Source organism: Urocitellus parryii, chromosome 14 (genome assembly GCF_045843805.1).
Source record: "Urocitellus parryii isolate mUroPar1 chromosome 14, mUroPar1.hap1, whole genome shotgun sequence".
NCBI lineage: Eukaryota > Metazoa > Chordata > Mammalia > Rodentia > Sciuridae > Urocitellus > Urocitellus parryii.
In genome coordinates, this window is record NC_135544.1 from 7,192,175 (window position 1) to 7,213,545 (window position 21,371).

At 39.4% G+C, this 21,371-nt stretch overlaps 1 protein-coding gene across 10 annotated transcripts in view; it reads left to right on the forward strand.

The window, feature by feature from the left end:
- The window catches only part of Unc5d (unc-5 netrin receptor D), a 505,260-nt gene that overhangs the window by 422,880 nt on the left and 61,009 nt on the right, over positions 1 to 21,371 (forward strand). For 5 of the 10 annotated variants that reach the window (XM_077792633.1, XM_077792635.1, XM_077792638.1 and 2 more), the window contains 3 exons: positions 5,612 to 5,797; positions 9,593 to 9,970; positions 14,284 to 14,368. In XM_077792633.1, coding sequence (XP_077648759.1) covers positions 5,612 to 5,797; positions 9,593 to 9,970; positions 14,284 to 14,368 — 649 coding nt within the window. Of the gene's footprint in view, positions 1 to 4,854; positions 4,870 to 5,611; positions 5,798 to 9,592; positions 9,971 to 14,283; positions 14,369 to 21,371 lie in introns of all 10 variants that reach the window. The other 5 variants (XM_077792636.1, XM_077792637.1, XM_077792640.1 and 2 more) reach the window with 2 other exon arrangements.

Consider the following 21,371-nt stretch of genomic DNA (forward strand, 5'->3'; position numbering starts at 1 on the left):
ACTGGGCTTTGGGCAAGGCAAGTCATTCTGTCACCTCAGTTTACACACCCAAATGAGGACATTCTTACAAGATTGTTGGATGGAGTAAATGAAATTAGTATCTAAATGAAATTAGTATCGATAAAATCAAACAATGCCTGGCAGATAGTAAGTGCTATCTAAGGCACGGCTGCTGTCACCATTCCATTAAAATAAAACAACTACAATAACAATCACGACTTTTCCAGAGAGGGGAAATTGGGAAGGCAGAAATGTTGATTGGTGAAGGGGGTGGTAAGATTCCAAAGATTGCAAATATAAATGAAAATTGCTTACCAAGGCTGATTATTTAAAAGCTTTTTTTTTTTCTCTGATGAGTTAAATAAAAAAATTATTCCTTCTTGACAAGAGCTTCAAAAATACCTTCTATTATACGCCAGCTTACAATTAAATATTCTGGTATGTCTCTTTGTATCAACATCCCTGTCTGGGTGGACTGTGTTTCCAGGGATGGCCCTTACCTGGCCTTCCATGGGATTCCACCTCAACAGCTCAGCTATTCTGTTTTGCATTTGTTTTGCCTCTCACAGGCCTGTCCTTATGAATATTTATCATGTGGATTTCTTAGTAATTCCCAGCCTTATATACACCAACTCAAGTATGTTTGCCTTTTTTTTTTCTAAAAAGGGGACAATAGCCATCCTATACTCCCTAATAGAGATAAAGTAGAGTATCATGTTTTGAAAGGTACCCAGTGTGCTCCTGTGCTGATTCTCTGTGGCTTATTGAGTCCCACAAAATAGATTCCAATCTGATATATGCTAAGTTCATATCACAGGAATTGAGTTAAAGTTCCATTAGTAAGAGGCACTAGGATGTCTTTCACCTGGGAGTTGTATAAAGCGAAGAAAGCAGATCAAGTAAACAGCCCTTCTCTTGAGTCCTTTAGGGACATTCATTGCTATAAATGACTGGAGAAGATTATATAATTCATAAAGCCATCAAACTTGTTAATACCCATTCCTAGAACTATGAAATTCAAAGGGACTTTGAAAGGTCACTTAGTCCTTCTTACCAGCTCTGACCAAAAAACTAAAATAAAATAATTGCCGACTCCTATAAAGTCCTGCTGGTTTTTAGAGACTTTCTGAAAGGAGGTTTCACAATCTCCCTCAGAAATACAGTTGGATTTTTTAACAACCCTCATTGTAGAAAAGGTCATTTTAATATCTAGCCAGAGTTCCAATTGCTGTAATAAAAGGCCACGTCCTCCTTTTCAGTCATTGCTAGAGATGGGGAAGGGTTGGTTACCAGCTCCTTCATAAATTAATGGTCACTGAGCACCTACTGCAGACCTGTTCTCTTCTTATAGCAACACATTTATGCATTAGGATCACGAAGAAGCACTTTGCAGCAACCCTTTTCCAGGCCCAGTGAACACATAAACATGTCCTATCCAGGGTCCTAGTTTCCGACTCTCTATTAATCCCTGAAACCTTTCTCTGCAGATCATCTGTACTCCCCCGACAGTGAGCACATTCCTCAGTAGTTTCTGACAAATTCAGAGTCCAAGAGACTTCTCATTCACTTCTTTGGGTGGTTCTGTTTTGTTTTGTATAGCAATAGATTCTACGCAGCAACTTTTTTTTCTACTATGCATTGAATCCTTCTAGGATTTGCCTGAAGCTTTTGTGACTCTATCATAGAGGAAAATAGGGATGAAGAAAATAGGGAAGACATCTCATATATTAACATGGAAAGCCTTGTTTACGAAATAGAAAGAGAAAAGTATCCCATAGCCATGAAAAGAAACAGAATAGCCTGATCTGTCAATATATTTGTTCAAAATCACGTGGAGCAAACAAATCAGTAGTGGTGTGTATACCTGAGAGAACTGATGGTTATAACCTACAGGTGTGCAAATGTAAATGAAGGAGAACCCTGACAGCAGGAGTTCTAAAACCATCCTGAGACCACAGTTTCTATATTATTTCTGTCCTCACAGTCTGAGGCTAGGCAAGCAGCCGATGCATTCCTGTGCACAATGATTTGCAAGATTTTGTGGAAAATTATAGAGCTGGTACTGCTTTTAAAGAGCTTCAAGTAGTTAGGGAGAACCAACTCACTGTAATTCAGATAATTAATAATAAAGCCTACAATCCAAAGTGAGTTATAGGAACCCCAGATGAACAAGAGTTCTGAAGACCATGAGTTGATGGTATTTGCTGGACTGGCCAGAACAGAGCCACCCTGGGGGAGAGAGACCATGGGCTCACACTTGACAGATAGATGCCTGGTGGGGTGGAGGGTGGTGGATTGAACCAACCTCCACCTAGGGCCTGTATCTTGCATGCATCTATCTGGCAGTCTTATTAATTACAATCGAATTTGGGATGGATGACACTGTAGCAAAGAGTTAAAAGCATGAACACAAAGACATAGAGAAAGCTGTCAAGCCCTGGGAAGGGACCATGGGTCCAGTCTAGTTGGTGGAGCAATTCTTCTATGTATGAATGACAGTGGTTCTCTCCAGCCAGTCTGACATTCTTCTAACATGAGTCCAGTGTGTGTTTACATGTGTGTATGCATGCACATGATAACTCCACACAAGCACCATCCGTGTGCCTCCTCACACACTCACATACCTTGTTCTTCCTTCTTTACTGAACCTGGCAAAGAAAATGTGGAACAAAACCTCAAGCCCATCTTGGGACCAGTTCTGAGCACACACAGAAAAGAACTGTTCCAGTTTTTATGCATGTGCAGAAATCTTTAAAGGGAAAGCCACACTACACTTTAAAAAAGACAGCAAAGTAGGGCCAAGGCAGGAAAGGAGCAGAAAAGAATGAGTTGAAGTGCAAGCAGGTAGATAGAGATGAGAAGAAAGACAAGAGAAAGAAGAACAAAGCACAGTGATTCGACTTGAGAAGAACTTGAGCTGTGGGTAAGGATGTGGAATTTCATCTCTTGAGATGTGAAATATGGCTTTGGTACTTGTATCCATCTCCACAGCTATACCTGGAACCCCAGGGTCTCATCACCATCTGACTTTTAGACAAGAAATGACTGAGACTACAGACCATGTGTGAATTCATCCATGCATCCTTATTTCTGTTACGTGGTTGGGCCTCAACAAATGTTTGTTGAATGAATGAAATTATTATGCCCTGAACTTTGTAATTCCCACAACAGAAGATTCTTGTAAAATCAATCAATACTTTGTGTACATTTCTACAGAAATCCCTCTCCACGGGCTCCTGGCTTTTCCCAGGGTCAGAGGAGCCTCGTGGGGAGCCAGCACACACCATGCAGGTCTCTCTCCCTTTTTCCCTACCCTACCCCCAAAGTCTCTCCACTAATTTTTTAAATTTTATCATTTAGCATCTCATTCTCTTGGACTTAAGTCAAATAGATTCTGCAGATTTTCCTGGGAGAGGAAGCACAGTGAGTCTTATCAAACATTTATAGTTCAGTGCCAAGGCATAGGTAGGGACTTTGCCTAAAAATAGGGCTTATATCTGGAGAGAGAATGAGAATTCTGGTTACCTGAGTAGCAAGAGAATGGCTATATAAGGACAAAATGGAAATCCAGGGGAACTGTGACAACATACTCCTGCTCCTGCATTCTGTCTCATTATGTCCCTGCCCAGTGATATCCATTTTCAGCTTGGGCATTTTGCCCAGGTCACCCTCCTGGCTTCCGGTCCTTCAAGGGTGTCTTTGTCTCTGCTTTGCCTGCTCAGCAGTGAAGCAGCTGCATTCCGTGCACTGCCAGGCTGCTTCTCTGCACGTGCACATTTGCTGAGCAGGTGTGTTCTCCCTAGATACACCTTTTAATGTGGTAGTGTCATCAGTCAGCAGTGCCCAAGGAACCGGAGGGAAGGGAAGAAAAAGGCTAATTGGTTTGAATCCACAGTTCCCTCCCTGGCCTGGTATTCTGGCCTGATGCTTTTATTGTGTCTTGTGTCCTCATGCTCTGGGTCTATTTATTCTCTCTGTGGAATTTCCTTGAGTAGTAGGTTGACAGGGACTCCAGCAGACTGATGGGTACCTTCCGTCTCCCTCCAAATGACAGAGGCAGACCTAGGAATCCCAGGGTGGACATTATTCAACATGCCTGTGTTTCTGGGTGATCAGAGAAGTAGGTCTCCATCCCCACCCCTCCCATTTGGGCCATCATGAAATTGGAACCAAGGTCCAAGTACCCACCATGGCTGTTCTAGTTATTAGCTGTGTTTGACAAACCTCTGACCTTTTAGATACTATGATTTTTAACAGTTGTGCTTTCCCCTGCAAGTTATTTTTATGTGTTTACTGCCCTATTACTGAACTGGTTCTGCTCAATTTCCTTATTCACTCTTTAATTTGGGAGCACCTTATTTTACAGTCCACTAACTTTGTTGAAGATAAATTCACTTTACTTGTGTGGTTAGTATTACTCATTTGATAACATAAGTGCCACATTAGGGTGCGGCGAATGCATAGTAAGTGCCATGCAATTACAAGGTAAATATATGATGGGTTTATTTCATCTTCATCCTCTGGGCCCAACACAGGGTGACATAGTAATTACTTTGGTACCCATTAAGTGTACTTACCGCATAATCGGTGGGAAGATTAATTATGGAGGTAGCCCTTGCCACCTTCCATTTCCACACAATTTCTGAGGTTCCACCTCTTTTAGGATTATGTGGTTGGAAATAAATCTATGCTGAATCCACCGCTATGAATCCATTCCAGGGATGAACCATACCCAGGGCACATCTGGAAAAGGTTGAAAAGCATTGGCAGCACATTCTGGGGGTGGTGGGGAGACACCCACATTCTAAATCCAAACTAACGATTTTATTTTTGCTTTGCCCATGCATTCAATAGGATGGAGTAGGAGAGGTATGGGAGAAACAGCATGTGCCTTCTTAGAGACCAGTCTGCTTCCACGATGAAGTGTTAGCAGCTAGCATTTAATTGGTATCAGAGATTATTTACATGGACATAGAACCCCTGGAACCAAGACCTTCATCTCTCATAATGATTGTGTATCCCTAAACTGAGGTCATCAGTGTTCTCTGAATCTGAATGATTTGTAACAAAGCTAAAATTAATATTTGTGAACTCTGGTCCTCTGTTTCTTGACTCACAGATCATATGTTAGCTTCTTACCTTAGACCGTTCTCCATAAATGCATGTGCCCCAAGTCATGTATAAGCAGAATAGTCACCCATTTATTTCTGTCATTTGTATGAGTCTGTCCTCCCTCAAATAAAAATAAGATATAAAAAGTATTTTGCAGGTAAATATGACTTCCTAAAATAAGTTAAGGAGTTGTCTGCGTTCACTATAAAAATATTATGTTCTTTGCAAAATTGATTCTCTGCAAGAGTCTATTACATGGTAAGCTACCTTAATGCAGTTAAGATATTTGACGAGCATCACTTTGATTTATACAAGGCATTTCAGAAACATGATTACTGTGTGAATGAAAGTACGACTTGTGTGGCTAGCTACATATGTCATTTTCTCTGAGCAGTGGCTCCAAAAATTCAATAGCATTTCATTTTGCATCCCAGTGTGGCTCATTGGCTCTGCGCCTCCGCCTCCGTTGACCACTTAAGGTCTCCCTTGTGTCTTTCAGGCATCGAGAATGCCAGCGACATTGCCCTGTACTCAGGCCTGGGTGCTGCAGTTGTGGCCGTGGCAGTCCTGGTCATTGGTGTCACCCTTTATAGACGGAGCCAGAGTGACTATGGCGTGGACGTCATCGACTCTTCTGCATTGACAGGTGGCTTCCAGACCTTCAACTTCAAAACAGTCCGTCAAGGTCAGCGGCGCAGGTCCCCTCATACCTCGCCCTCGGGACCGTAGACTACACTCCCACAGGACCCCAGTGTTCTCCTTGGCCCTGTGGGAAGGTAGCTGTGGCACTGGGAGCCGCTACCAGGCTTGACAGGACACCAGGCTCGACAGGACACCAGGCTCAACAGGGTGGTCTGCTTAGGTCCTCAGCTGCAGTGAGGACAAATGGATCTCAGTTCACCACTAGCAGCATTTATAAATGAGGCAATTCCATTTTTGAAACATAGTGAGTTTAATGAGTTATTTTACCTCAAATTAACTAACTTTCTCCACTAAGAAGCCTGATTGGAGGATATCATTTAATTGAGTTAACTAAAATACTGTTACTCCAGGCTGAGGACCAAGCCCAGACCACAACCTCCCTGGCATATTTATTCTATTATACATTTTTTTCTTCTGTTTTAAATAAGTAAGAAGATCTCAGAAGATATAGGACGGGTCAGTTAGCAAGGGACACAGACTAAATACCAGCCGAAATGACTCTCAGCTCTTGCCTCGTCCAACAACTCTTTTGTTGTGGGGAAAGGAACATCTAGCATGCCAAACATACCAATACTACCTTTCAAAAGAGAGTCAGTTAGTTCTCTTTTATGAACCAAATATTTTACTTACTGTGAGGTGGGATGAGACCTATGTGGCTTTTGTTTTAGAGAAAATGGAACTGTCACTCTTCAGAAGATGATGTTTTCAATCTTGACCCTCATCGTCCATATTGTCTCCTTTATTCATATTTACTGTGTTATCAGTACCACCCGTGACCCAGGTTGCAAAGTCTCAGTGATTATCATTGATTGAGGAGACGGCTACTCAAAGGGAAACCCAAACCTGATAGAAAAAAAAAAAAATTGAGAAATGGCCAGAAGAGTCGAGTGACTCCTCTTGTCATTTATATTTGAGCACCTCAGTGTTAGGCCTCTGATAAGAATGCATCTCCTAGATTTGGATATATTGTTTACTATATATATATATATATATATATATGATTTAATTAAAAATGCAGGTAGTGAAGAATTAATTTTTATACTACATCAGATACTAGAAATATATTTCCATCAAATAATAAATGTCAGTATCTTAGACCATAACACTTAATGAATTTAGAGGAAATACATTTATGTGAGAGTTTTATGTACAAATCCTCAGTCTTTAAAATCAGATTTGAGCTGGGCATGGAAGCATATGTCTGTAATCCCAGGGGCTTGGGAGGCTGAGGCAGGAAGATCACAAATTAAAAGCCAGTCTCAGCAATTTAGAGAGACCCTAAATAACTCAGAGAGATCCTGTCTCAAAATAAATAATAAAAAGGGCTGGAGATGTGGCTCAATGCCTCTGGGTTCAGTCCCTGTTGTAGACAGATAGAGGATAAATAAATAAATAAATAAGTCAGATTTGAGTCTAAAACTGCTTTGCAACCTAGTCATTTATCTGGAGTCTCAATTTTGATAGCTGTGAAATGCGGATAGTAACATCCAACTCATAGTGTTCTTGTAAGGATAAAATTGTTTAGAATAACCCATATAATCCCTTGGTGCATGGATGGCAAGTGCTCATAAATGGAGTGAACATGGTTCTGGAAGATGATACTTTCAGTACAGGCTGCCATCCTGCTTCATGAGCACCGAGTAGCAGGTGAGAAGTGCCATTGCCTGGCCTGTGCACATTTCGGGAGGAAAGGGAATTTTGTATTGTCACTCTCTAAATGAATACATTACCTTACCAAATTGTCTGACCACCTTGTTTACTTTTGATCAAGGATCTCATGAAACTAATGATATAGGAAAGAATCCTTGGCAGCTGCTACTATCCCTATATCCCTTGTGATGATACACCTCGTATGCATAGTATGTGGCTTTCACCTGCAGTGTCTTAGGTGTATCTGTTCTTGAACAATATATCTGGTGCTGCCGAAAGGGAAACAATGAGACTGTTAATGCCCTGGGGTGCAGCTCAGTGGTAGAGCACCTGCCTGCCTTGCACAAGGCCCAGGTTTCAGTTCCCAGCCTTCTAAAATAGAATGTTATGCTTATAGTAGACTAAGAACTTGAAAATAGATTTTCAAAGAGTAGATTGAAGTCTGATCAGGGCCAGTCACTCACCCCTGCCCACCCCAACTTCATTCTTCAACTGTGGACTCTGTCATATGTATATGTTTTTTTTTTTTTTTTTCAGGGCTGGGGATGGAACCCAAGACCTCGTGCATGCTAGGCAAGCACTCTGTCACTGAGCTACATCCCCTGCCCTGTACGTACTTTTATTATCAAGCATTCTCCATGTCTGTGCTACCTAATTTTAGGAAATATTTTTCATTTCTTTGCTTCACATGAGCTGGGAGAGTCTTTCAAGAATAATAAAAAATTAAGTTTCAATAGGTGAGGGCTTGCTAGACTTGGACATATAATTCTTGAAGTCTCCATGGAAACGTCAGTTCCCAACTCTTTTCAGACATGGGATCATTCTGCAGTCCCACTTCTTGCCCAGAGAGACCTTTAAACAAGAACATGGTTCCTAAGCTATAGAACTCAATGTGGTTCTGTTACAAAACTCAGAGACTTGATTGGCCTTTGTCTTGGCACAGTAGCTCCAAGCTTGGAAAAAATACACCATCAAGGAGACATTAGATCTTGCAGCATTATTTCATCTCATTTGTACATTTTCTCTGTGATTTTGCAGTCTTAGAGCATCCGAATAAGAGGTGGTAAAAGTCAGGGTTATAGATTTCCTGCTGGCATTGTTACAAATTATGAAAATGGAAAAACAATAGAGGCTAATACAATATGGCCTACAATTGCAACATTTTCAAAAATACCATACTTTAAACATTTCTGTCAGGCCCCAAAGGAAAATTGTTTAATATGGTTTGGGTTTCAATTTGAGATGTCACATTGACGGACTGATATGGGTGGGAGGTTTGGGACTGAGGGTTATTTTGTTATTTACTAATAAACGAGATTACTTCATCACAAAAAAAATCACAGCATTTCTTTTTAATATTTGGCTTAGAAAAAATTGGTGCTCCCCAACAGATGACAAAGTCCAATTTCTCATGCTTTTGTAGAGATTGTTTTTTTTTTTTTTCATTTGTTTTCAGACAGAAAGGAGACTGTTCTGAGCTGCTCCCCACATAGAATCTGAGTTGCTTTTTGTCCCCATATGGAGTATTGTTTTCCTCTCGGTGACATATGCAATGTTCAGTGAATTGGCTACTGAGACATGAAGCGATTCATGAGGTCCCCTGAACCATTTGCTCTGAGGACACATCATGTCCTCCTGCAGCTCAAGAAAATGCCCAGAATTCCACGAAAAATGTGTTGAAACCAGGCAGCTTCATTATAAACAGCATTACCTAGTCACCAAGCTGTGTCATCTCTTGCCATTTAAAATGAACAGATGTTATTTTTGCTCCGAACTGGATTGCAAAACATCTTTTTTTTTTTTATTTTTAGCTCTTCTTTGCCAGTTAAAATCACATGAACAACAATACCTGAGCTACTTGCCAGAGTGCCAGAAATATTTGTTTTCCAAATCAAGCATGTAAAGATCTCAGAAGGTGAAGGATTTAGTCTGGCAGCATTGAAAGAAGGGACTGGAAGGAGGGCCAGAGTTTCAAGGTGTTGGTCACTAAAGACCAACCTGTTGTGACCAACCTGTTGTGTCTGCTTTCTCAGGGTGGGCCTGCGGTTAGAGAAGGCAGCTGTAAAAGGGTAATGGAGGTGTCGTAGTTTCTGAGTGACAGATCAGTATATATATATTTTTTACCCAGGTAACTCCCTGCTCCTGAATTCTGCCATGCAACCAGACCTGACAGTGAGCCGAACATACAGCGGTCCCATCTGTCTACAGGACCCGCTGGACAAGGAACTCATGACAGAGTCCTCCCTCTTCAACCCTTTGTCGGACATCAAAGTCAAAGTGCAGAGCTCATTCATGGTTTCTCTGGGAGTATCTGAGAGAGCTGAGTACCATGGCAAGAATCACTCTGGGACATTTCCCCATGGAAACAACCGCAGCTTTAGTACAATGCATCCCCGAAATAAAACGCCATACATCCAAAATCTGTCATCACTCCCCACAAGGACAGAACTGAGGACAACTGGTGTCTTTGGCCATTTAGGAGGGCGCCTAGTAATGCCAAATACAGGTGGGTGGTAAGTGTGTGCCTGTGTACTTTCCAGAGTTTGTTTAAATACTTCATATAGTTATATCCTGTCAAAGTCATTTTAGGATGTTTATCATCCCTTTGTCAGAACAGAAATGCCACCACTCTACTGGTCTATTGGATTTACACGGCACACCAGGACCAAGGCTAAGATTAAGCTTTGTGGTTGTTATCTCAGAAAGTTTTAAATGCCTGTTAGAGTTGGTAGCCATATTAGCTGAAAGTGTCTAGGTAGTCCCCTGGGTTTAAGCCCCTTTGAAATATGTTACCTAGGGCATGATCAAGTAGCCCCAAAATCATTCTTTGGCATGACCACAACAAGTACCATGTTTATAGCTTTGCATGGCTTATATGCAAGTAGATAATTTAATGCAATGACAGTCTCATTTCATCAGTAAATGACCTAATAAACACACTCAGTGTTCATAGACCTTGCTAAGCGTGTTCCTTCATGATGAGCGATGATGAATAGTCATTGCAAAGCTGCTCCTTTGAATTGCCACTTCAGTTCCTGGGCTATGTTGTAAGCACAATTAATTTCCAAGTATTTTCTTTCTTTCTTTGGGTTGGAAGAGAGGAGATTTTCTTGATGTTTTGCAGGACACATAAGGTGCCCAGCTCGGCTCACTTTTAAAATGACGTCCTAACTGTGGATTAGTTTTTGGAGTTGCAGCCTGGGACTTAAGTGGGTGGCAGAATTTCACTTTGTCCCCTAAGTCCTAAACAATGAGAATTGGGTAGTGTGCTGAGTCACAGGGTGTCTGGCTGAGAGGGATGGGGCCATTGGATCTGCAAGCATCATTAGATTAGCACAGATACAAGGCTGTGGAAGGTTTCTCTCTAAAGTAAAGCTAACTAAAATTTTATCTCATAAAATGAAATCTGTAATAGGACTAGTCCAATATTATTGTTCTAGCCAACTGAACTCTCTAACAGTTTACTAACTTGAAACTCAACTTTTCCTTAAGTTGATGAATGTTGACTTGTTTGTACTCTCCCAAATTAATTACTTTCTTTAAATGTCATTTCAAAATCTGTTTTACTTCTTTTAAATAACCCTCTAATGCCATTATGTTTGGATAAAATTTCAATCCTCCATACCTTTCTTGGTTAGGGTTTTTGGACATGAAAGGATCTTGGTTGAAATATGTGTGAGAATCAGTGTATAAATGTTTGCATATGATGTCACTCTTCTTTTGATGACTCAATGTAGAGTGAATCAGTCAACCATATTTACCAAGTACTTTCCCTGTAAGGTTTCATAAGTGACAAGGGTGTGTTCTGGATGAAGAAATGTAAGTCACATCCCCTACCCTCTCAAAGAACAAGATACACACATCATAACTCATACAAAGTCATGCATTGAATCATTGTGCTTTCACTTTATCTCCTTTTCCTAGCTCATGATTGGCATTGTCTCAGTAGTTATGAATTGAATAGGTTGGCCAGTACTCCTCCTTTCTCTTCCCTTCATCATTTTATAGTGTGTGTATGTGTGTGTATGTACACATGTATCTTCTGCACATATCGAAGGAATGCCAAGACCAACCCACTCATCAGCTATGTTTATTTTATGTTCATTAAAGAAAGTGAGGAGATTAAATCATGATGAACCAAAGAGCTTTCTTTTCCTCCCCCTCTGACTTAACAAGGACCCAAGTTGAAAACTAAGAACTCTGATAGCTCTGTCAATGATTCTCACACACCTATTCTGTGAAAGGGGAATTTTCAAAGTTCTTGACAAGGAGCACTGAACAAGAGTCTATGAATGTGTTTGGAAAAAAAATACATGTAGGGAGTTGAAACATATCTCCTGTTATTTGCAGGATATAAATGCAAAATATGCCCTGGGGATAAAGAAATCAACACATAGAAATCAGATTGCTTTAATGCCATCCATCCCAAATTGTCATATGGCACATGCTAGAAATGATTTATTATGCAAAATATGAAACAAGAAACTCAGACAGGTGGTTCTGTTGTCATATCAAATAAAAGGCTGTCAGAATAGCAGGTGGAATTGGGGGGGAATATATTTTTCTTTGATCAGAGTTAACTAGTGAATGACATACTGAAAATGAATACTTCTTTAAGAAACCATAGGCATAAAACTTTCCCACAGTGACTCTCATTCTTCATAATATATATAACTTGCCAACAATACTCCCTCCCTCTACAACCCTTGCCTTGATTGACTGTCTTCAGACTCTGCATACAATTTGCATGTTTGGGTAGGAGGAGGGAAGTATGTTTGACAGATAATAATAATAATATAATTTCTGATTGAAGAAGAGAAAAAATAGTTTAAAGCTCCAATTATCCTGTAGATTCTGGTTGAATTTAGGAGTATCATGAATAATGTTTCAATCTAAACCCAGGGAATTAAGCTGACTTGAAAGAACAAAGACATGATGTGCTGCCTAATAGCCCCTTTTCAGATAGCTTCATTCATATTCCTTCTCTTTGGATCTGGAAGTAGATCATTAAGCCATGATGATCTACACCAGACTACAAGACTTACAGACTGGTGTTTTTACCAGGAATTTTGAATCCTCTTCATTTATTCATGTGTGTATGATCTGTTTAGTGTGCTGCTGCTCTGTGCAAGGCATTCTGCTAAGTGTTGTTGATGTGATGTGGCATTATGAAGAGTAGGGCTTGCCTGTGTCTTTGTCTTCGTGGGCTAGAGAGCCTGAAGGGAAGGCAGCAGCAGAGAAAGTTCTACGTCAAACTAAGACAAGGCACAATAACTAGGGCATGTTCAGGTTGACAGCCAAACACACCAAATATCCTCTGCATTGCAACTTGTGTTCAACAGCAGGAAAGGATATCATGGAGGCCCCTTCTTTTGGCAACTCTGTTTAAGGAAAACTAGAAAATGCAAGGAGGCACCTTCCTGATTGGAGGTCCCTAAGTGTGTCGGTTAGAGTTCTCCTACGACTGAAGTTAAGGTCCAGAATATAAATGGGTCTCCTTGCTGTAAGGCTGTGAGCAAGATTTAAATGTGCCTCATTCTTGGTGCTATTGAAAGATACTAATGATAACTAGCATGTTACTAAATATTGCTCATACATAGGAATCACAAATAACTTGTTTTGCAATGAGTCTTGCATTCCTCAACTGTATAGCTGCTAATATAGGCACGTAGAAGGCTAAGGAAAAAAAAAAGTTGCCATCTCTAGATTTAAATTAGCAGCAGCAGCCTGAAAGATTTTTGTGTGATTAACTCTAATGAAAGAGAGAAAAAAAGATGAGGAGATGCATTATTCAAAAAATAGGATGCCCTGAGATTTTATTTTGTAAAGATTATACTATTACTCTACTTCATTTCTTTTTATAAACAAGAAACTACATTAAAAAGAATCTCAGCTCTCCCTAGACATCTCTCTTGGCCAAAGTGAAATATTTTCCTCACTGCATTCAAGAGAAGAGAGGGGACATTTAAAATGCAGTGTGATGTGACTTCCTATGTCTTTCCTCCTTGCATTATGTGATTTTGCTCATAACACTGCTGGGGTTTTTTGCAATTTCACATTAATATGAATGTGGTTAAGTCACTTTTAGCTTAACTCTTTTAGCTTCTGTTTGCAAATTTAGGACCATAATGGTTACACAATAACCTAAAAGGTTCCTCAGCTTTTATCAGATGCTTTTATTTTTCCTAGTTTTCTTGGCAAACTGCATAGGCCTCTGAGTACCACCTCATCTTGCTTCCTGATGCACAATTCATAACAGGTTTACGCAAATCTTAGCTCACCCATTATCCCAGGTACATTTCTAGAAGTGAGTGGATACAAATAAGATAAATACATTTTAAAATTTGGGAGCAGATCAACTGATGTATCAATATTCTCAGATATGTTTTATATATATATATATAACTATACATATTTTATATATATGTGTATTATAGCAATATAAGTGTGTGTGTGTGTGTGTGTGTGTGTATATATATATATATATATATATATATATATATATATATATATATAAATAAATAAAACATTCCCAGATATGTTTGATGGTGCCTGGTTTTAGGACACCCAGTCTTTTAATAGATAAACAATGTTGGAAAGATTTAAAATTTAGAAAAGAAACTGATTTGAATACTCAATGGAATAATATGCCCTTCTCTATGTCACAATTATAAAACAATGAATAAACCTTCTAAGGATTAGAATTTCACAAATTGCCTTGAGAAGGCTCTTTGTTGTGGGTAGCTATAAGGTACTTAAATGCTGTACTTTAAAACAGTTGGAATACCTATGAATAACCTCTTGCATTTTTTGTCTTAGGGGTGAGTTTACTCATACCACATGGTGCCATTCCAGAGGAGAACTCTTGGGAGATTTATATGTCCATCAACCAAGGTGAACCCAGGTGAGAGACAGAGATAGATGTTATATTCTTTTACTGTATGCATCTAGGAATATGGAACCACAAACTCCACTATTATGTATAATTATAGTGCATTAATTTTAAAAATAGGGAAAAGAAAACAATTAAGGAAAAATTTTAACAAAGTTGATAATGTAGATAGCAAATAAAAACATGAAAGATGTTTGGCATCATTTATTGGGGAAATGAAAAGAAAACTACAAGAAGATACCACTGAACTCCCACTTATATGGTCAAAATTAAAATGTCAGACCATACCAAATGATCTCAAGGTTGTGAAGGAAATACAACTCTCTTACACTGCTGGTTGGAATGCAAAATGGTGAAACCACTTTGAAAAACAGTTTGATAGTGTCTCTAACAAGTTAAATAAACAAATACACCTATCATATGATTCAACTATTCCACTCTTAGGTAGTTTCTCAAGAGAAATAACAGAACATGTCCATTCAAGACTAAAGTACACGTGTTTATAGCAGCTTTATTTGTAACAGATAAAACTGGAAACAAGGAAAATCCCTCTATGTAGGTGAATTGATTATATTTATACAAGAGTATATTTATACAATGAGATACTAAGAATATTAAGAAACAAATTATGGATACAAACTAACCTCTAGTGATACAGACCAGATTGTAATTACCTGGGGACCAAGGAGGCCAGGTAGAGAGAGGGATTATAAAGAGATAGGAAAGCTTTTGATGTTGGATATGTTCACAAACTTGATTCTGATGATGATTTCACAGATGTGTGGATGTGTGTGCATGTGAGTGTAAGAAACTTCTTCAGTTGCATATGTAATTATGTATGGTTTATTTTATATCCATTTTACCTCAGAAAGAAATAAGAACAGTGTTCTAAAAGTAAATTTCTGGAAGGTGGTCACACAAGTCGAAAAATCACTGAAATAGGCACTTAGGATAGATGAACTTAAAGGTATTTAAAGTAGACCCAACAAAAGTTATTTTAAAAAAACAGACTATATGGAAACACACCTACATGTTAATAATTATTGGCTTAGGCTAGTACAATTACTGTGGAGTTTGTTGCTGTGTTCTTTATAAGTTTCCCTATTTTCAGGTTTTCCTAATTGGATATGCCATTAAAATAAGAGAAAAACAACAACAACAAAAAAAAAAAACACTAAGCATGATATTTTAAATATGAAATGGAAGTTCTTCTGAAAATTTGAAGTCAATAAGATGGAGATGTGTTGGTGAAATAGTGACCCACTTGGCCCTAGAGAGGGAAAAACTAGTTGCAGAAGCATAAACCGTTCATGAGTCTACATTTTAGGGGCACTGGTACGTAAGTAAGCATAGAGCACCAAATGGCAAACAGTGAATTGGTAGGCAGACCATAAGCAGGACCCACAAATGTTGATTGGCCAGGTGCTGTGGCACATGTCTGCAGTCCCAATGACCCTGGAGGCTTGAGGCAGGAGGATCATAAGTGCAAGGTAGCCTGAGCAACTTAGCGAGTCCCTCAAAATAAAAAATTTTTAAAAAGAAGACTGAGAGTTTAGCTCAATAATAATGTGCCCCTGGGTTCAATCCCCAGCGCTGAAAATAAATAAGTAAATACAATAAAAAATAGAGTTGTTGGAGGTACTCTTTGATGCCATCATCATTATGCAAATTCATACAGTGATTGATTCATGACCCTTTTAAGGTCAGCATAAGTCCTGCTCTATGTAAACGGAAAGACAACTTCTTAGGCAGTATTCCTAACTGTAAAAAATATGGTCTAAACTTCAATAGCTTTCTGACAAATTTCAGCAGCATTAAATTCAATTACACGAACAAATACAAATCTTGTCTCATACTCTTAATGAAAGTAGTTGGTTATTTTCTTAGTGCAACTATAATATTGGTAGAAACGCTGCCTTCCTCCACAGAAGATAAACCTAACTCCTCTTTAGAAAGCAATTTCTCTCATAAACTGGATATATACCTCTGGCATTTTTAGTCATAACATCTTGGTTATTTTAGAATAGATATTTTTGTTATGATTGTTAGCAAAGAATACCTGAAAGAAAAAACACTGGAAAGAAAACAACCAGAGAAATAGATTGTTTAAACAGATTTTGATAGCTCTTTCTGTAAAAGGATTTGCAGGAGCCCAGTAGCCCCAGGTTTCTGCTCTCCGGGACTTGAGAGGAAGGGAAGAAAGGTTTTGCAAGTTTGTTGTTGGTGCGGCTCTTCGAGGGGTGGGTGACTGGACTGTGTTGGGCACTCATGTTATTTTCTCAGTCATGTGACATCTATATTCGTTTCCTATATGCCCCCAAAGCTGCTGCTGTCTAAATGATTCCATTAATGGGGAAAACTGGAGACTCACAGAGTTTTAAGTTTTCTCCAAATCTTAGGTGAGAGTTCAGCAAATTGAAAATTAGAGTTCATTGTGTAGAAGTCACCTCATTTTTATCCCTTGATTTGCTTAAAAAAATCATACATACCTGAAATTGAGATCCCGTCCTTTACACAGTGTGTTTTTCAATACTTTGTCCTGCAAAACTCAAATGCTGTCATCCCTCAGCATCCACAAGGCATGGGTTCCAGGACTTCCACGGATACCAAAACCTATAGATGCTCAAGTCCCTCAGGTAAAATAGCATAATAGTTGCACATAACCTATACACATCTTCCTATGTGTGCTTTAAATTATCTCTGTATTACTTATAATAACTAATATAACATGAATGCTACACAAACAGTTATACTATATTGTTTTAGTGAATAATATTTTTTGATCTGAGGTTGAATCTGCAGATAACAGAACCAAAGGATATTGGAGGGTCAACTGTATAAAGTAGAATCCAGTCAGCCTTCCCTGAATTATGACCCCCCCTACCAAGTCCTATCTCTGCATCCTCCTTCCTTCATTGTAATCCACATACTGAGCCTATGTCCAGCTCCTTCCATTCAGACTCACCCCCAGCATCTTCTCCCTCATTTCCTGAGAACCAACACGGAGCTCTTTCACCTTTTTACCAGGCACCTAGTTTACAACCTCCCTTAACCCCTGTCTCTAAACTAGAAGCTGCTTCTTCCTAGGAAGTCAGAGCTGAGATGTTCCAACAGACATCAAATATCCAAGAGCTTAAACAAAATGTCCTGGAAGTATTAGAAAGGAATGATCACTCGGGACATCCTGCAATTTTGAGAAATACCTATGAGCTTGGCAGAGCCCAAAGACATAAAGAGATAGCTTGGCCTTCTGGGGTCACTCTCCTGGCCATCTTTAGTTTTGAAATTCCATGTTAATTAATATGGCTTATCCACCTCTACCTATAACTGCTCTCTAGGAAGCTGGATAGAAGTCAGAACTTTAGATGAGGTGTGCATTTTCTTAAGAGTATGAAATTGTAGGAAGCACACATTCCCTTTTAGCTTACTGAAAGCTTCCCAGACATTGTCTCTTGAGGAAATGACCGTTCTCTGGGCTATAGGCCATTTAGCTTCCTTGGCAATCCTCATTCCCTTTTGAGTGGCACCAAAGTATTTACAAAAACACTAAAAATAGGAAATGCCTTCCTACTCCCCCTCCTCCCTTTTGTTTTTAATCTGGGATGAATTTTTTTTCCATCTGTGCCAAGAAGCTGCTGAGATCTATGTTCTTTAGCTTTTAATCTTGTGATTAATCAGGAAAAGGCCATTGTATCATCTTTTCTTTGTAATGTCACTGGAAACTCTATTTTCATTTCATGCTGTCCATCTGTCATCCTAAACTTTTCTTGGAGTCCACAGAGCTGGAATGCATTGCTCTGTTTCTTTCATCTTTGCCTCGAAAGCCACCACTTTTCCCTTGCTTTCATTTCATGGGTGTAAGCATTGGATTTGCTGACCCTCCATCACCTCCACCACACAGAATACAGTAGGATTCCAAACAACATTTTTATGCTTCCAAGCAACATCTTTAAATTAAGGTCTGCTCCATTTTCCTCTTGACCACACATTTCTATTGCCCCTTTCTGAATTACATCCCTGGTGTAGCAAGGTAATGACTTATGGGAACTGTAACTGATACAATTAATTCCAATTCCAACCCTGGTTCCCAGGGACATGGTTCTGTGGCATGAATCAAAGACACCAAACAACCCCCTGTATTCATGTTATCTCACGTGGCTATGTTTTCATATTTTGATAAGCTGTGAGGCTGTTCTTTGTCTGCCCTGAATGTACCCTCTCTCTCTTGGGAGATCCAACTTGTGTTCCTGGTGAGCCTCCAAAAGGACACTCTGTACTTTGCATTATGAAGAATGGTGTCACTTTCCCCTTCAACATTCCTGTGCCTTCTATATTTTCAGACTGGAAACAACTACCATAATGAATCTTTACAGCTTCCTCCAGTAGTCTGCGCCTTTGGTCAGAGCTGTAGTTTGGATCTGAAATGTTCCTAAAGGTCTCAGGTGTTGAAGGCATGGTTATCAGCCTATGGGGCTATTGGAAGGTGGTGGAAACTTTAGGAGATGGGACCTAGTAGAAGGAAATTTGGTAACAAGCTGAGCCCTAGAAAGGGATTTGGGGATCTAGCCCCTTCCTGTATTTCTCTTTGCTTCCTGACTGCCAGGAGGTGAGCAGTTTCCTCTACCCCATACTCTCACCATGATGCACTGTGCCTCCTCCACAGGCCCATCTAGCAACAGGACCAAGTAACCATCCTCTCAATATATGAGCCAAAATAAACTTTCCTTCTTATAAGTTAACCATCTCAGGCATTTTGTCACAGTGAAAGAAAGCTGACTTATACAGCTAATTGTAATATTTAAGAAATTATTTCAGTTAACTTTTTGTACATATATGTGAATAGTGTTTTGCTGAAAGCCATCTTTACATTCTTGGAAACGTAATAAGTTACTTTACCTGTTTCCAAATAATTTGTAAAGAACCCTCATATACATTAGACTTATTTAATCTCCACAGTAATATTTTAAGGAAGAGAATTTTGTACCGAATTTTAGACCAAAAAAAAAAAATCTTAACAGTGGAACCTCCAAGAAGCTAAACTGCCTAACCAGGACATGCTAATCAAAGCTGGAATTTGAACCAAGAATGTCCAACTTCAATTCCAAAGCACATGGACTAAATGATGCTACTTTTCCTCGATCTAGGAGAATAAGAAAACAGCTTTCTGACATTGTATTGCAAATTCTGGCTGTTATAAGCCGGTGCCTCTGGAATCGCTCTGTCATAGCACCAAGTATTAGGCAAGTCAGGATCAAATTGAGCACACCTTAGAAGTCTCTGGGGGTAAACTGCTGTTAAATTACAGCATTGATAGAAGAAAGCTTGGGAACAAGGCTGAATCTTCAGAAACAATTTGAGCCCCAGGGCAGAGTGTAGGTGTACTCAGGTATCAGAGGTCCTGTCTGCAGATCTAGGCTTTGCTGCTGCTATGCGTAGACCACAGGTAAATTAATAAAACTCTAAGTGTCTCTGATTTTTCATCTGAAAAACAGTAGTAGGTACTTGCCTGCTTTAGAAATGTTGGGTATTGTATGCAACATAGCAATACAGTGATACAGAATTCTTAAAGATGATAAGAAGAAAAACTCTAACTGATATATTTATATATGGATATATAGCATGTTAACTTTTATACATTGATAAAACATTTTTATCTTCACATTAACCTTGAAAATAATAATATAATCATCCTCATTTTGTAGCTTTGATCAGAAAAACTTGTAGGTTTGCCTTAGGGTACAGCAGGACTGGACACAAAAGCAAGATTTTCTAATAAAGTGTTCCTTATGCTACACCCCTCTGTTAGACAGCTTTTGGTTGTAGTGACATGGTACTTGAGATAATCAACTTAAAAGGAGGAAAGATTTATTTGGGCTCATGGTTTTAGAGGTTTCCATCCATGGTCACTTGGCCCCATCACTTGGGGACTGTGGCAAGACTGAAGGTCCCAATATTCCCTACAAATGCACACCCCCAGTGAACTACTTCCTCCAGCCAGGCTGCACTTCTAAGTTTCCATCACCTTCCAAAAGCAGCAGCCACTCAGGGCCAAGCCTTCAATCCAGGATCCTGGAATGTTTGGACATTCCAGATGCAAACTATAACAATCATACTCCACCTTACAGCACAATTAGGCATATTATTATTCCCAAAGAGTTCTTGATGAAAGGTGAAGACAGGGCTTATGCTTAATAATGGGAGTACACCACAAAATGCACAGAGAGGGTGCCAAGATTTGGGAAGATAAGGATAACATTGTAATTCAGTGTAATTACAAATCACATATCCCTTATCTGAAATGCCTGGGACCAAAGTATTTCAGATTTTAATTTTTTTTCAGACTTGGTATTGTTTGCATATTCCTAAGATATATAATGGTGTATCTTGGAGTCAGCATCCAGATCTAAATGCAAAATTTATTTATTTTCATATGTACTTTATACAGATGGCCTGAAGATATTTTGACACAATATGTTAGCGTGCCTGTCTTTTGACTGTGACCTGGCACATGAAGTCAGCTGTGGCAATTTCTACCTGTGGTGTCATATCAACACTGAAAAAGTTTCAGGTTTTGGAGTACTTTGGGCTTTCAGATTAGGGATTCTCAGCTTGTACCACTGCAGTAGTGGATTTCACAGAAAGTAATGGAAAAATAGAATAGGGCTTTTAATGCATTATAAGAGTAGACTTAAAGAGGAGGAGGTGATGGAAGAGTTCCTGGAGATGCCATCTGAGCTCAGTCTTAAAAGATGACAAGAAATTGGCCAGACAGAGAGGTATAAGGGCCCCAATGATTTCTGTCTCCCGAGGTGTATTTTCTATAGCTTTCCACAGGACGACAGGTTTGGGTGTGCTTTAGGAGTCGCTAAATCCAGAGGTTTGCCTCTGCTTCAAATTCTTTCTAATGCCCAAACATCACTTTAAGTAGCTTCCTTCCAACTCCATCCCAGGCCTTGCCACAAAGAGTTGGGTCTCATGTACAGTCACAGAGGGAACTCAGAGACATCACGGGAAC